Raw genomic sequence first — 13,401 nt, forward strand, 5'->3', positions numbered from 1 at the left:
CTTTGGGACAGGTTCCGGGTCCCGGGGCGACTCACCGTGCCCCCCGTGGTCGGCCCTGCCCCTCACTGCCCAGCGCCTGCTGTGTGCCCTTGGGCACATCGTTCACGTCTCTGAGCCCCTGGGTCGCCACTTTCCAAATTGAAGAATTTTGTCTAGATAAGAGTTTCCTAAGCGTTTTCAGAGTCAGATTCTCTTTTTTTTAACCTGCAGAAATTTCTCAGAAACCAAAGACCTTAATTGAAAGCTACTCTTAATTTGGTGAATTTAAATCCTGATTTTTCTTTTTTAGGCACAGAAGCGTCTGCATTTCAGTTGTCACAGCAGCTCTGTCTGCTGTGCTTGCTCAGGTTACAAAAACCAATGCCCATGTGGAGCTTCAGATGCCTCAGGTGTTCCTAAGACACCCCAGGGCTCCTGGGCCCCCAGGGGGAGGACAGAAGGCGAGGTGATCGAAGAGCCTCGTGGGCTCACCAGTCTCTTAAGTCTCCTTATAGAATGGCCTACCTCCAAGCCAAGAGATCATCATTTCAGAAAAACTGAGGGCAGGACTTAAGGAAACATGTACTTTGTCGTGCCATTCATTCATTCGTTTATTTATTTTTATTTATTTATTTTTGAACGTGTCCGGTCTTTGTTGCCGCGCGCGGCCTTTCTCTAGTTGTGGCGAGTGGGGGCTACTCTTCGTTGTGGTGTGCAGGCTTCTGATTGCGGTGGCTTCTCTTGTTGCGGAGCACGGGCTCTAGGCGCGTGGGCTTCAGTAGTTACAGTGCGTGGGGCTCAGTAGTTGTGGCTTGCGGGCTCTAGAGCTCAGGCTCAGTAGTTGTGGCGCACGGGCTTAGTTGCTTCACGGCACGTGGGATCTTCCCGGACCAGGACTGGAACCCGTGTCCCCTGCATTGGCAGGCGGATTCTTAACCACTGCACCACCAGAGAAGTCCCCAATTTTTCTTTTTTTTTCTTTTTTATTTTTTTGCGGTACGCGGGCCTCTCACTGTTGTGGCCTCTCCCGCTGCGGAGCACAGGCTCAGCGGCCATGGCTCACAGGCCCAGCCACTCCGCGGCATGTGGGATCCTCCCGGACTGGGGCACAAACCTGTGTCCCCTGCATCAGCGGGCGGACTCTCAACCACTGCGCCACCAGGGAAGCCCCCCAATTTTTTTTCTTAAATTGAGGTATAGCTGATTTACAGTATTAGCTTCCAGTGTATGGCACAGTGATTCAAAATTTATAGAGATTGCACTCCATTTAAAGTTATTATAAAACACTGGCTGTATTCCCTGTACCGTATAATATGTCCTTGTAGCCTATTTATTTTATATATAGTGGTCTGCACCTCTTAACCCCCTACCTCTGTCTTGCTCCTCTTGCTTTCCCTCTCTCCGACTGGTAACCATTAGTTTGTTCTCTATATTTGTGAGTCTGCTTCTGTTTTGTTACATTCATTCATTTGCTTTGTTTTTTAGATTCCACATGTAAGTGATAACATACATTATTTGTCTTTCTCTGACTTACTTCACTTAGCATAATTCCCTCTAGGTTCATCCATGTTGTAGCAAATGGCCTGCAGATTCTTTTTGATTTAAACAGCTTTATTGTGATGCAATTTACATACCAAAAAATCCACCTGTTTAAAGTGTACAATTCAGTGGTTCTTAGTATATTTCCAGAGTTGTACACCCTAATTTTAGAATGGGTTTATTACCCCAAAAAGAAGCTGCATGTCAGTTAGCAAGACATTACCCACCCCCCCAAGCCCCAGGTAACCATTAATCTACTTTTTTGCCTAAGTTGATATAAAAGGTCCTAATCTGGACTTTCACATAAGTGGAGCCATAAATACCCGGCCTCTTGTGACTATTCCACTTTCCGAGTTTCCCGGGCTTAGCCAGTTGTGATCTGTGTCAGCACTTCATTCCTTTTTGTGGCCGATACTGTCCCACTGTAGGGATGCCCCACGCGTTCGTTGTTCATCCACTTGTCAGTTGATGGACGGTTGGGTTGCTTCGCTTTTTGGCCGTTGTGAGTAAGGCTGCGGGGAACACTTGTGTGTTAAGTTTTTGCGTGGACACACTCATTTGTCTTGAGGAGATATGGCGGGAGTTCACTCTGTGTCTAGCACGCTGAGCTCGGCCAGCCTGATTGCCTTTCTCCCTCCCACCAGCGTCTCCCAGGGTGGGGCAGCTGCTCCCTGAGCTGAGGCTTGGAGGCTGTGGAGACGAGTTTTAGCAGAGCTTGTGTGGCCTGCTGGGTGTCGCCAGTGAGGAGCTGTCCTTTGGTCCAGCAGAGTGAGGGTTGCGGGAGGGGCCTCAGTGAACCCCAGGCCACAGTGACTGTCTCTCAGCCCCTAGGCTCAGCTGTGAAATCACTGTTTTTAAAAATAATTTTGGCCAAGAATGTCATAAAATGGAAGAGGTAGAAGACTAGTGCAGCACAGGCTGGAATATTTTTTAAATTCCATTTCTGCTGAAATGCAAAGGGGACTTGGGAAAGACATCTCTATCTGTAATTGAGCTCAAGAATTAAAGGGGGATTAGCGAACAGACGAATTCATCCAGCAAATAAATACTAAGCACCTACCGCGTTCCAGTCCCTGTCCTGGATTTTGAGGACACCTTGGTGAGCAAAACAAAGTTCTGGTTTCCCTGGACTTAGTTTTAGAGGGAAGAGAATTGCCAAGTAAACAAACAAAAATGTGATAGTAGTGAGTGCTATGAGGAGAGCAGGGAGAGCACGTGCTCCCGAGGAACCAGAGTTCTGGCAGAAGGGGCACTGGGCCTGCGGGGTGGATGCCCGGTAGAGAAGAGCAGTCAGAGGGCCACCTCGGGCTGGACACGCAGCCAAGAGGCAGCAGGGTTCTCGGAGGGCAGGCTGGGTGGGCGAGCCCCCAAGGGACAGGGCAGGGCCACACACAGGCCCCCGCCTTCGAGGGGGAGGCAGGAAGGGAGAGCGAGAGGTCACCTGTGAGATACATCGAGAGGCGGACCGAGTGACTCCTGCTGACCTTGAGAGGAGCTGGTGGAGGGTGGGCCTGTTTGAGAGGGAGGAAGAGAGGAGGCAGGCTGTGGGGTGCAGGCCGTGAGCGTGGACAGTTCATGAGTGCTTTGCTGCAGAGATCACGTTCCCCAGCAACCCATCACCATGGGCTGCGGACACTGAGGGATCAGCTCCTCCCAACCCCCCCCAATGCTGACCTTCACCTTAAAGCATTTTTTGTTTGCTTTTACCAAGGAGGCATCTTCTCCGCATCTTGACACACCAGGCGTGACATCTCACTAGCTACAGTTTGGTAATTTGCCAGTTTCCATCTAATAGATTTAGGGAAAAAATAATCGTTCCACTCACGACATCCATTCTAGGTTTGCATCTTGACTGTCCAGACTGACAGCGGTTGGTGCCGAGGGCGGGGCGAGTGGGCGGGCTCTGCCTTGGTGGCACGTGGGCGTCAGAAATGACAGGCCCTGGCCGTGCCGGAGGCCACCGGGATCTGTCCGCAGTGACCACCTCTGCTGCTCGGGAGCCACTGCCCCGGCCCCGCTCCTTCAACGGGGACCGGCTGCGCGGGCCTGGGAGCACAGGGGTCCCACGGGTCGGGGAGCCACCTCCACGTCTTCCTTCCTTTCTTCCTTCCCGCAGGTAAGAACGATGGCTCCATCGGCGGGAAGCAGTACTTCAAGTGCAACCCCGGCTACGGGCTGCTGGTGAGGCCGGGCCGCGTGCGCAGGGCGGCGTGCGCGGGGCGGCGGCGCAGCGCGGGGCTCCGGCCGCAAGGCGCCCCGGAGAGCCGTAGGAGCGGCGCGCTCTCTGGCTCTGCCACCAACCTGGCCTCGCTGACGGCGGCGCTGGCCAAGGCCGAGGGCGCGGCGGGGCGGGCCGAGCGCGCCCCCGGGAACCCGGAGAACCGCAAGTCCTGGGCCAGCTGAGCGGCGGGGTGGCCGCCTCCCGTCCTTCCTGGGCGACGGACAGAGGGCGCGGGGCTCCTCCGAGCCTTTGCGGGGACAGCCCCTGGCGGGCCCTCTAGCCCCTCTCCGTGGGGACAGGCCGGGAATGCTTTCTGCACGTCGCGGGGCTGGTGATCTCTCCCTGTTTCTCCCTCTCCCCAGAGAGTGAGGCGGCGTCACAGCTGGGCCGCGGGTGGAAGGTTCTAGGAGCCCAGCGTGGTCCCGGATTGTGGAGAGCAGGGTTCCGCCGTCTTCCTGGGCCTGGGGCCGCCGCGACTGCGGCCGCTGTTGCTCTTTTTTCTGTGCTGGTGACGCCGTTAACCTCTTAATTTAAAGCATAACCGTTACTCGTGCCTTTCCCTCCCGTGGAGACGGCGCCCCGCACCCCCGTAGCCCCCAGCACCTCTCCCCACCTCAGGTGCCTGGGGCCCTGGGCCTGCCCCCTCCCGCCTTTCCCTCTTCCTTTCCACGGGGTTTCTTAGAGGTTTCTTTGTGGGTCTTCTAGGGTCTTTATACCCAGAAAGTTTTTTCTCTTTGCCATTTATTCCCTTAACAGAGTTCTTGGCATATATTTATTATATTTATTTTTTCAAACTCTGAAATTGTTCGCGAGCCACAATCATTCTCCCGATGTGAGTGCCCAGGGCCTGCCTTGCGCGGCCTGCCTTGCGCGGCCCGCCTCTGTGGCCACTTGGGAGCTGCCAGCCTCCTGCCCCTGGCGGGGGTTCCCGGAGGACGCCGCGCCTCCTCGCGTCCTTTATCGCAGATGCACAGTGGCCTTACTCTAAGCTGACAGTGAAAACCTGGAGAGTTTTGCTGTGCTTCTGCGGCCAGTGACAAAGTCGGCCAGAGGCATCGTGGCCTTGGTGCGGTTTTGGTTCTGGGAGGGTCCTTAGACCAGCTTAGCTCCGTGGCGGTTTTGTGCCTTGACGCCCGCCCAGCCTGGGGCTGCAGCCCGGCAGGCGGAGGGAGAGCTGCCCACCCCGCTGCCGGCGGGGTTTATCCCAGGGAGCCTCGCAGAGCCACGGGCGAGGCTGGCCCGGATGGCGCTGGGGATGGTGTGAATCATCCCAGAGCATCGCCTGGCCCCGCTGGGACAGCCCTGGTCCAGAGCCCTTTCTCCACCGGTGCCTTTGGTATTACCAGGGTGGTGGCCCAGTGACCTGGTGCCCCAGGTCTGTGGCGGGCCACCACTTGTACTCCTTCCTGTCCTCAGCTGGCATTCCGAGGAACACCTGCCGGGCGTGTCCCTGAATTAAGTGCTCCCAACTCTGTACCAGCTCTTCTGCGTAAGCTCCTTGCCAGCACGGAAGCTCTCCTTCAGGCCTGTCTTCAGTGCGAGGTTCTCCTCCGTGGATGCTAGCACCACCCGCTCCCTGGGAGGGCGGCTCTCGCTCCCAGAGCCTCAGGCGACCTGCCTGGTGGGACAGAAAGTCCGCACCAGGCGCACTGGAGAGAAGACGCCATAGAAATGGAAGGTGGCTTGGGCGTTTGTGACCCTCATTTACGGAGCCAAGTACTTGCTGGGGCCCATCTGCCCTGTGACAGGCGTCGCAACCTCACAGACGGGCTTGGGACGGTCGGTCGGGGGATGTGAAGGGTCGGGCTCTTTTCGTTGTCGGTTGAGTTGAAGTGGAAGAGGTGACAGCCCAGTCACTGCCCTGAGCAGGTTTTTGGCCGGAGCTCACGGGCCGGGAGGAGCCCTGTTGTCTGGAGAGGCCTCAGGCGCCCTTCCCCTTCTCCCGGCCTCCCCTACGCCTCCTCCCGGGGCCTGCTTTTCAAACGTCCCCGGTTCCGTCCCCGGTTCCGCCTGCCTGAGAGTGTCCCACCAGCCCTGCCCAGCATCTCTGCCCCCAGGGAAGCAGCGTTTCCTTAGAGGCCTTGACTGCCGGGACTGGGGGCGGTGGCCAGAGCCCGTTGTGTGCAGAGGTGGTGCTTTCTCCAGGGAGGAAAGCACTGTCGCTGCTCTAGAGTCTGTAGCTCCCAGCTTGCCTGGGGTTTTCTCAGAATGAATCGGGTTTGGGCCTGTGCTGGTGGCGTTAGAGAGGCCACGTCGTCCCATCGGCGTTCCTGGTAAGCTGTTCCCGCGGCCAGAGAGCAACACGCGGGCTGCCCTGGGCACCCTCATCTGTCAGCACTGCTGGCAGAAGGCAGCTGCGGGCCCGGCTCTCCTGACCCAGCTCTGGGCCCTGGTTGGCCCGGGACCCTCGAGGGCAGTGAGGCGGCCCCTGGAAGAGCAGAGCAGGGCGTGGGGGCCATGCTGGGTCCTCGCAGGGGTACGGGGCCAGCAGTCCCGACCCCCGCCCTCTGGCTCCATGACCCACACATCCCTTTGGGCCGCTGTGTTGGTGGATGGAGCGGGGCTCTGGGGACGCTCTCGGCCTCTCTCTTGCTGCCTCCAGCTTCCTGGGCAGCTCGGGGCCGGGGACCGTCCTGCTCCCAGGTGGTGAAGGAAGCCTGCCCTGCGTCTTGGTGCAGACTCCCGTTAGCTTGTGAATGGAAGAGCTGCGGTCCCTAAGCCAGGAGCCGGGCAGTCCCCGCACCCTGAGTTATGGGGTGGAGGGGGGAGGGAGGGACTCCCCCTTCCCTGCGTCTTCTGTCCTCGCCTTACTAACACACAGACCTAATTTTAAATAAATGTCAGCATTAGGATCCCTGATGCGGTTCTTAGCAGGTCAGGCTCCGGGATTTAGTAAGACAGCAGGAGCGGCAGCTGCGTGGCGCTGGGGAGGGACCGTCTATCTGTGGCTCCCAGCCGCACGAGGACAGGTCAAGGCTGGGCGGGAGCCCTCCTGGCCTCTGCCTCCTGCTCTGTACACACACAGTCACCCAGCCCGGACCCCAGAGGACTGTGGGAGGCGGTGCGGGTGGCCGGCCAGCGGGTCGGGCCCCTGTGCTCGGTGAGCTGTGAGCGGGCCCCTTGCAGAGGCAGCAAGGCCTAGGAGGTGTTCAGACCCTTATCCCCCCTCCCCCCGCCCCCGTTACTTCCTCCTCTTGGATTAAAGTTCCCTGTCTGTGAAACTGACCAGGAGGCCACGGGTACATATTTTCTCGGCTACAATGAGCCACTTGCCTGAGGCCTGCCTGCTCTCACACGCTGCCAGCTCCCAGGATCACCGCCCCATCTGTCTGCCTGTCGCTCCTCAGATGGACAGACATCTCTCCGGGATGGGTTGTGCGCCTGAGACCCTTGACTGCACTGTCCCCGTTGTCCCCATGTGCACCCTTCTCTCGGAGGAATCCGTCATGCCTCCTGCGTGCTGCTGACTAATCGTGTTGGGAGAGTCTTGGAGCATCTCTGTGCGTGGAGTTCTGTAAATATGACGGGTTCACATAAAGGAGTGATTTTGTTTGGGAGACTGTATTGATTTGCTACACATGAAATGGGAGTTAAGAAAAATCCAAAGACTCTGTAATGAATTGTAAAGACTTAATGATTTGTACTGTATAATGAACTAAACCTCTTTAATTCTGTACCATATATGCCTTTCCGTCACATGACCAACAGCCTCTAAATAAAACCATTTGATCTCCTGCCTACGTCTGGGTCGTCTGGTTGCCTTCCTCTCCCCCACCCTGAGGCAGGGGTGTTTGGGCTCATTCCAGACTGTTCCACAGGCAGCTGTGACATGGTTCTGAGTGATCAGGGTGGGGCTTTTCAGGACTGAGACTAGAAGAGAGAGGTTCAGGGCAGCAGCAGGTCCCCTGAGCACACCTCCACAGCCCAGCGCTCCTTGTGATTTGGCTCCGTGACCAGTGGGTTGAGACCTTTCTCAGGAGCCAAGGACCAACAGAAACTTTTTGATGGCCTTACATTCAAGGTAATCGGAGCTTCTGGGCTACCTAGCCGGGAGACCGCTTCTCTGGAACAGGGGTGTCCCAGCTCTCACGCCTCAGCTCCACTGTCCACCTCGACCTGCACGCTGGGCCCCCTGTCAGACGCCGCAGCTGGGGAACAGAGGACTTCTTTCCACTGCTGCATGGGTGAGTGGACCTCGAAGGTTCTGCAACGAGATGTTTGGGGGAGGAGGATTATGGCTGTGCACACCGGCGGTCCAGTCCCCGCAGGCTGTGAAGCCCGATAGCATTTGTTGGGCCCTGCTTGCCCCTGAGGCCAACATCCTGAGTACGTGGCACCCAGCTGTAGCCCAGCGTGGGCTTGAACCAGTGCCGGGGAGAGAAGCAGCCCTCCCGAGATGGCCTGCACCGTCCTGCTCACGGTCCAGGAGTCCAGCCCACAGCCGCGAGGACGCAGTCGGCCCAGTGCGCTGGTGGCCCTGCATCGGTGAATCACTCCGCCTGCGCCTGCTATAAAAGGTACTTGCAAACGTAGGGCTGCAGCCACGGGGAGGGCTGATTAGAGGTGGCCGCCAGTCAGAGCACGTCTTGGCGGGACTTGTTTGTATTCCTAAGTGCCCGAGACTTGTTCTCAGAGATAAGCACTGCCGAATAATGACAGAAATTTGGCAGCCAGGAGCTGTCCTGCTCTGAGGCAAGAGTCTCAGATTGATTTAGCTCCTAGGGTAAATCGTATTTTTCGAGCCGCTACTTACTGTCTTGCAACTCAATGAGATCTCCTTTGCACGAGGCTGTGGGGTTTTCACGGTTGCTCAGACCCCAAAATGGGCGCTAGTGGGTATGTCACATTTAGTTCATTCACTCTCTCGCTACTGGGTCCCTCGGAACATGTGTGCGCCGTCCTGCACCGGGCCTGGTGTCGCTGGACAAGTCCCACGGTCGCAGAACCTCGAGCGTGGCGCCCATAAGAGGGGCTCCAGAGCTTTGGGGGTTGAGGAGGTGACCTCCAGGCAAGTGTGTTTGGAGAACTCGCAGACGAGGCGCGGGGGTGGTGGTGCTCTGGGGGCAGGTGGGCCCTGAAGGACAGAACCAGAAGGAGCAGTTCTGGCCCCAGTAGAGGGGCACGGGGCGGGGGGGGGGGATGGTCCTCGGCATCCCCATCCCCCGAAAACCCGCCCATCTACGTTGGCAACTTAGGGTTTGAGGGCAGCTTAAAGTTTTGCAGAGTCTTTTCTAGTTACGCATAATGAGAAAACAGACTGCGTCTCTGAGAGGGGGTCGTTGAACCTATCCTAGCCTGTCGGGTGAAAGGGGAGCTTTGGCACCCGATCCTTCAGTCCTGCTCAAGAATTTGCTCCCAACCATTAGACGCCTTACACAAATTACAAAGCTTCAGCTTTCTTTCATATTGTGTTTTTACTGCTAAAGGTGAAGCCCCAGGAAGGATGGCTCTTCTAGGAAAATGAGGTGCTCGGGGCATGGCCTGAGGTGGGAGTTCACGGCTCAGCAAAGTCCAAGGGTGTGGTCCTCGTGGAAGAGAAGCTTCCAGCATCCCAGTGGTTTTAGGATGTGGGAGGATGGTGCCTGTAGTGAGGGGATCACGGGCGGGGAAGCTACGCAAAGAGATGGCTTCTCCCGGGGGATTCGGGGCAGACATGAAGGGAGCACAGGCTGGAGGAGAAGGGGCCGGATTCACGGCTGACGTTCCCTCAACCAGGAAGTGCTTGATTGTCCCCTTAACCCCTTTCAAGTGTCCTCGGGTCTCTGGGGCACCAGTCCATTTTCAAAGCATGAAAGGACAGATGCTCAGAAGTGGCAGGGCACTTCCCAAATGACTGTTCTTAAAGAAATCCCGACCAGTCTTCGTTCAGTTACACATTTTATTCTCTAATAGGTACAATACTGAAATAAACACAAATTAAAAAAAAGTTGTATTAAAACAAAACTGTACAAAAAAGCAGTATACTACATTTTAATTACAGAACAGTCTACTGTCCAAAAGGCACTAATCCAGAATAGGAGATACAATGATACAGGACTCATTGGAACTATTTTAATCAATACAATAGAGCACTTGTTTCTTTGACCATTTACATCTAGAAACAAGGGCTGTTTGCTACAGTCATTACACAATGTTATAAATATGAGTCCCACAGGTGAAGGTGCAGTATCGCTCTCCCTAGAGAAGGTTCACGTCACGAGGGACTGTCTTGGGGCTGAGAGGTGGGTGGGCAGCAGAGGCAGTCCCAGGCCAGGGCCTCTGGACGCCTTTGTGGTGGGAGGGCCGGCCGTCCCGGGCACGCGGAGCTTGTCCTCCGGCCCGGCCTGTCCGGTGGGCGGTTTCTGGCCATTGCTGGCAGCCACGCTACCCCCTCTTGGGTGTTAGCACCGGCGGAAGGTGGGTTCTGAGACCCTCCAGGTTAACTGGGGCTGGAGGCCTGGGGGATGAAGCGCCAGCAGCTCGGCAGAGGGGAGGCGTTTTGTAACCTGATCTGAAAAAGGCAGCGACCACTTGGAAGAGGGGTGGGGAGCTCAGGGCCAGTGAGCAGGGCAGCACTGCCAGGCACAGCCCCCTGCTGCTTTCCGGGCAGGCTCCTGGCCCAGAGATGAGAGGCCCTGTCCCTCACCTCCAAGAGGTCCCACGTCCCCTCCCAGTGGCTGGTGGGGCGTCTGCGTTAGTTCTGACAGTCTGTTTGTTTGGAAGCTGATGTCTAGAAACGGGATTTTTGCTTCCCTGCACCCTCCCTCAGTCCCACCTTAGGGCCTCAAGTGGCTCCCGGGCAGCCTGGGCCACTGTCCCGTGTTCGGTGGCCAGGACAATTCTCTCCACCCCACATTTCATTCTCTCATGGACTCTGCCCCTAAGGAAGAGAGATACTGCAGCTTTCCAAACAGTGTCATTACACGTAAGACGAAGACAGGCATCTGATGTTAACAAAAATAAGTAACAAAGAAATAGGATTAAACCAAATCTCTTCTCACAGCATCCTATACTACATCCTCCTTCTGCTTAGCAGAAAATTGTACGTACACAAAAATACAAATACACAATTTTGTAGAACAGTCTGATTTTAATATATTTATATATATTTATATTTATACGAGTGGCAGGTTAGTTCATTATATAGAGCTTTTTGCACTTTTGGCTCATATGCAACAAGGCTTATAAATTCAGCTTTAGCTTTCATTCAGGTTTTATAGCTTTTGAACAAGTGTTTTCACATTTAAAGCAGCATCCAATTTGCACTAGGAGTTTGTGGTGATAGAGGAAAAGATGGGGTCAGGAGGTTACTGACAGGAAGGCGGGCTGGGGCCGGGGCAGATATACATTCCAGTGTGTGTGGCGACGTCGGAAGGATTGCTGTGGGACAGAGTTGACCATGATGACCCCTTGAGGTAGACTGAACACCTTACAGCAGACTCAGACACAGGTGTGACTCCCCTCAGGGACACATGGTGCACAAGATGGGGACAGAGACCCGGAGACACCAAAGGGAAACACAAAGACTAAGACACGACGGCGAAGGCAGGGGGAACGCTCTGCCCCGACCCCCCCTCCCCCGCCTGCCCGCAGGGGCCCCACTCAGCCCGTCGCAGGTACGCCAGTATTTGGCGGATGCTAAAGACTTTCCGGCAGACCCGAGGCACCCCTGGCATCTGATCAAATGACCCCCGTCAACTCGCCTTACAGTTTAAACTCGCTGCGCCAGCGAGTTCCCACCCTACGACGGACACCCAGGGAGACGGAGCCGCATGGGGTTCCACGGCGGGAACCATCCCCCAGCGCCCCCGCTCCAGGTGAGCCCCCGGTCCAGGTGATCGGAGAGAAACCCGCCTCTCCTCTCCTCTCCCCTCCCCCAGTTCAGCCTCGCGCCAACCTTGCTCACACTCTTCAACTACAACACGGGGAGCCGACAAGCGCCGTGGAACCTGTGGCCCGGCGCCTGGAGCGCCGAGGGTCTGCTCGGGGCTCGGCTCACGGGGGCAGCGGCTCCACGGCAGCCTCACAGGCCACCTCCACGGCGGTGCTCGCCCACCCCATCGCTTCCATCTACCGCCCCCCTTGGCCACCCAGCTCAGTCCCTCTGGCAAACGCCGTACATGTTAAATGGGAATGCCCAGTGTATGGGTTACTCCACTGTCCGGACAAAAATGCTGGATTCATAATGAAAATAAAGTGCCTGGGTATGGATTGTTCCATTCTGCAAAACCCTTCTAACGCACCAGCCAGTCATCCGAGCGCTGCTGGGTGCCACGATGTCGACAGTGCGGCCACAGAAGAACCCTCCTCATCCGCCCACCACGTGATCAAGGCCCCGAGTTTAGGTCAGACTTAAAGTACTTTAAAAAAGAAGCAAACAAATAATCTCACACTCGTTTTCAAAGATGCACTTCTGATCTTGTTTCACCCCCTACCGATGACGGCCTTTCTGGGCCCTTGTGGGCAGACACCCTGATCCCTCAAATCCAGGAAGCGAGGACGAGGACAGGCAGCCAGGGTTCAGTGACCGATGACGGCAAATGAATAATCCTGTTTATAGCTCTGATTGACTCTTTGCCTCTTGGGTCTGGACGCACCTTCTGGCGGCTGTCAGAGACACCCGGGCTTCTGCTCCGAGGCTGTCTCGCTCTCCCGCTTGCTCGCTCGGCAGCTGCGGACTTCGCTAAGCAGGCTCCTACAGTCTCTGGGACCAGGACCGGGACCCTGTCCACAGAAACGCCCGTGAAACAGCAGCACAGGGGAGAGCGACAGCCCGCGTGCTCACCCCTGCAGTTGTTCTGCCTGCGGAACCCGGGGACCCTGGTGAGGGGCAGCCACCATGGCCACCCACCCCAAGGGCCAGGGGCAGGGTTGGGGAGGGAGGGCAGGGCACAGGCCGACTCTCTGGCGGGTCCCAGAGGTCTGTAACTTGTGTAGGCACTTAAAAAACAGAAAGAGAAATTCATCCTCGGAAGGTGCTGCATACCCAGCGTGACCACGGCCTTGGGAGGGAGGGGAGCCCACGGGGGATCAGAGAAGGCTGTGGGCTCTTCCAGGGGAGGCGGCTGTGATGCTCTCGGCATCTTCTGGCGGGGACAGCGGCCCCCCTTGCGGCCTGGGTGAACCGGCAGAGGCCTCTGTCCTTCTAGCTTGGGCAGAGCAGGAGGGACAGATGGGGCGGAGAGCACGCGCGGGGTGCCCGGGTGGCCAGCTCTAGGCTCGCAGCCGCTGGGCTGGGGGTGAGGCTCGGGCTGCACGGACTGGCTTCCTACCGTCAGTGCGAGAGAAACTACTAGGAAGAGAAGAGGCCCCTGTGAGAGGAGGGTTCTGGGAACCGAGCGCAATCAAGAGCAGCCCTGCCAGAGCTGCCAGTGCAGGCAGAGAGCTCTTGCCCCGCCCCCAGTACCTTTGGTTTCCGTTCGTGGTGCCCATTTTCAGAGATGAATGATTAAGGGGTTCACTAACTAACAATACTGAATGTGGTTTCCAAGGCAAATGATAACTAACGATAATGCTCCTGACAGGAGCCCGCAGCCCAGCTCCCTCACCTTCATTCGGTCCACTCCTAACGTACGTACTGCCCTGCCCCCCGTGAATCTGGCATAAAAACAAGAGTTCAGGGTAATATCACTAGAGTGGCTGCTGTTTACATTAATACAGCACTAATGGCGTTCTCTTTCCAG

The 13,401-nt window shown here is 56.6% G+C and overlaps 1 protein-coding gene across 10 annotated transcripts in view; it reads left to right on the top strand.

Moving 5' to 3' along the window:
• KIF13B (kinesin family member 13B) overlaps window positions 1-13,401 on the top strand; it is a 230,857-nt gene that overhangs the window by 181,382 nt on the left and 36,074 nt on the right. For 7 of the 10 annotated variants that reach the window (XR_016393491.1, XR_016393487.1, XR_016393488.1 and 4 more), the window contains 2 exons: window positions 3,635-3,699; window positions 7,761-8,256. Coding sequence is in view for 3 of the 10 variants with exons in the window: in XM_022594943.2 (XP_022450651.2) it covers window positions 3,635-3,921 (287 nt within the window). In the remaining 7 variants the exon portion in view is untranslated. Of the gene's footprint in view, window positions 1-289; window positions 7,480-7,760; window positions 8,257-13,401 lie in introns of those variants that run through there. The other 3 variants (XM_022594943.2, XM_089912749.1, XM_089912750.1) reach the window with 2 other exon arrangements.

This window comes from Delphinapterus leucas, chromosome 6 (assembly GCF_059928025.1).
Source record: "Delphinapterus leucas isolate spDelLeu-1000000601 "Yukka" chromosome 6, BTC_Dleu_Yukka2, whole genome shotgun sequence".
In the NCBI taxonomy this organism is placed as follows: domain Eukaryota; kingdom Metazoa; phylum Chordata; class Mammalia; order Artiodactyla; family Monodontidae; genus Delphinapterus; species Delphinapterus leucas.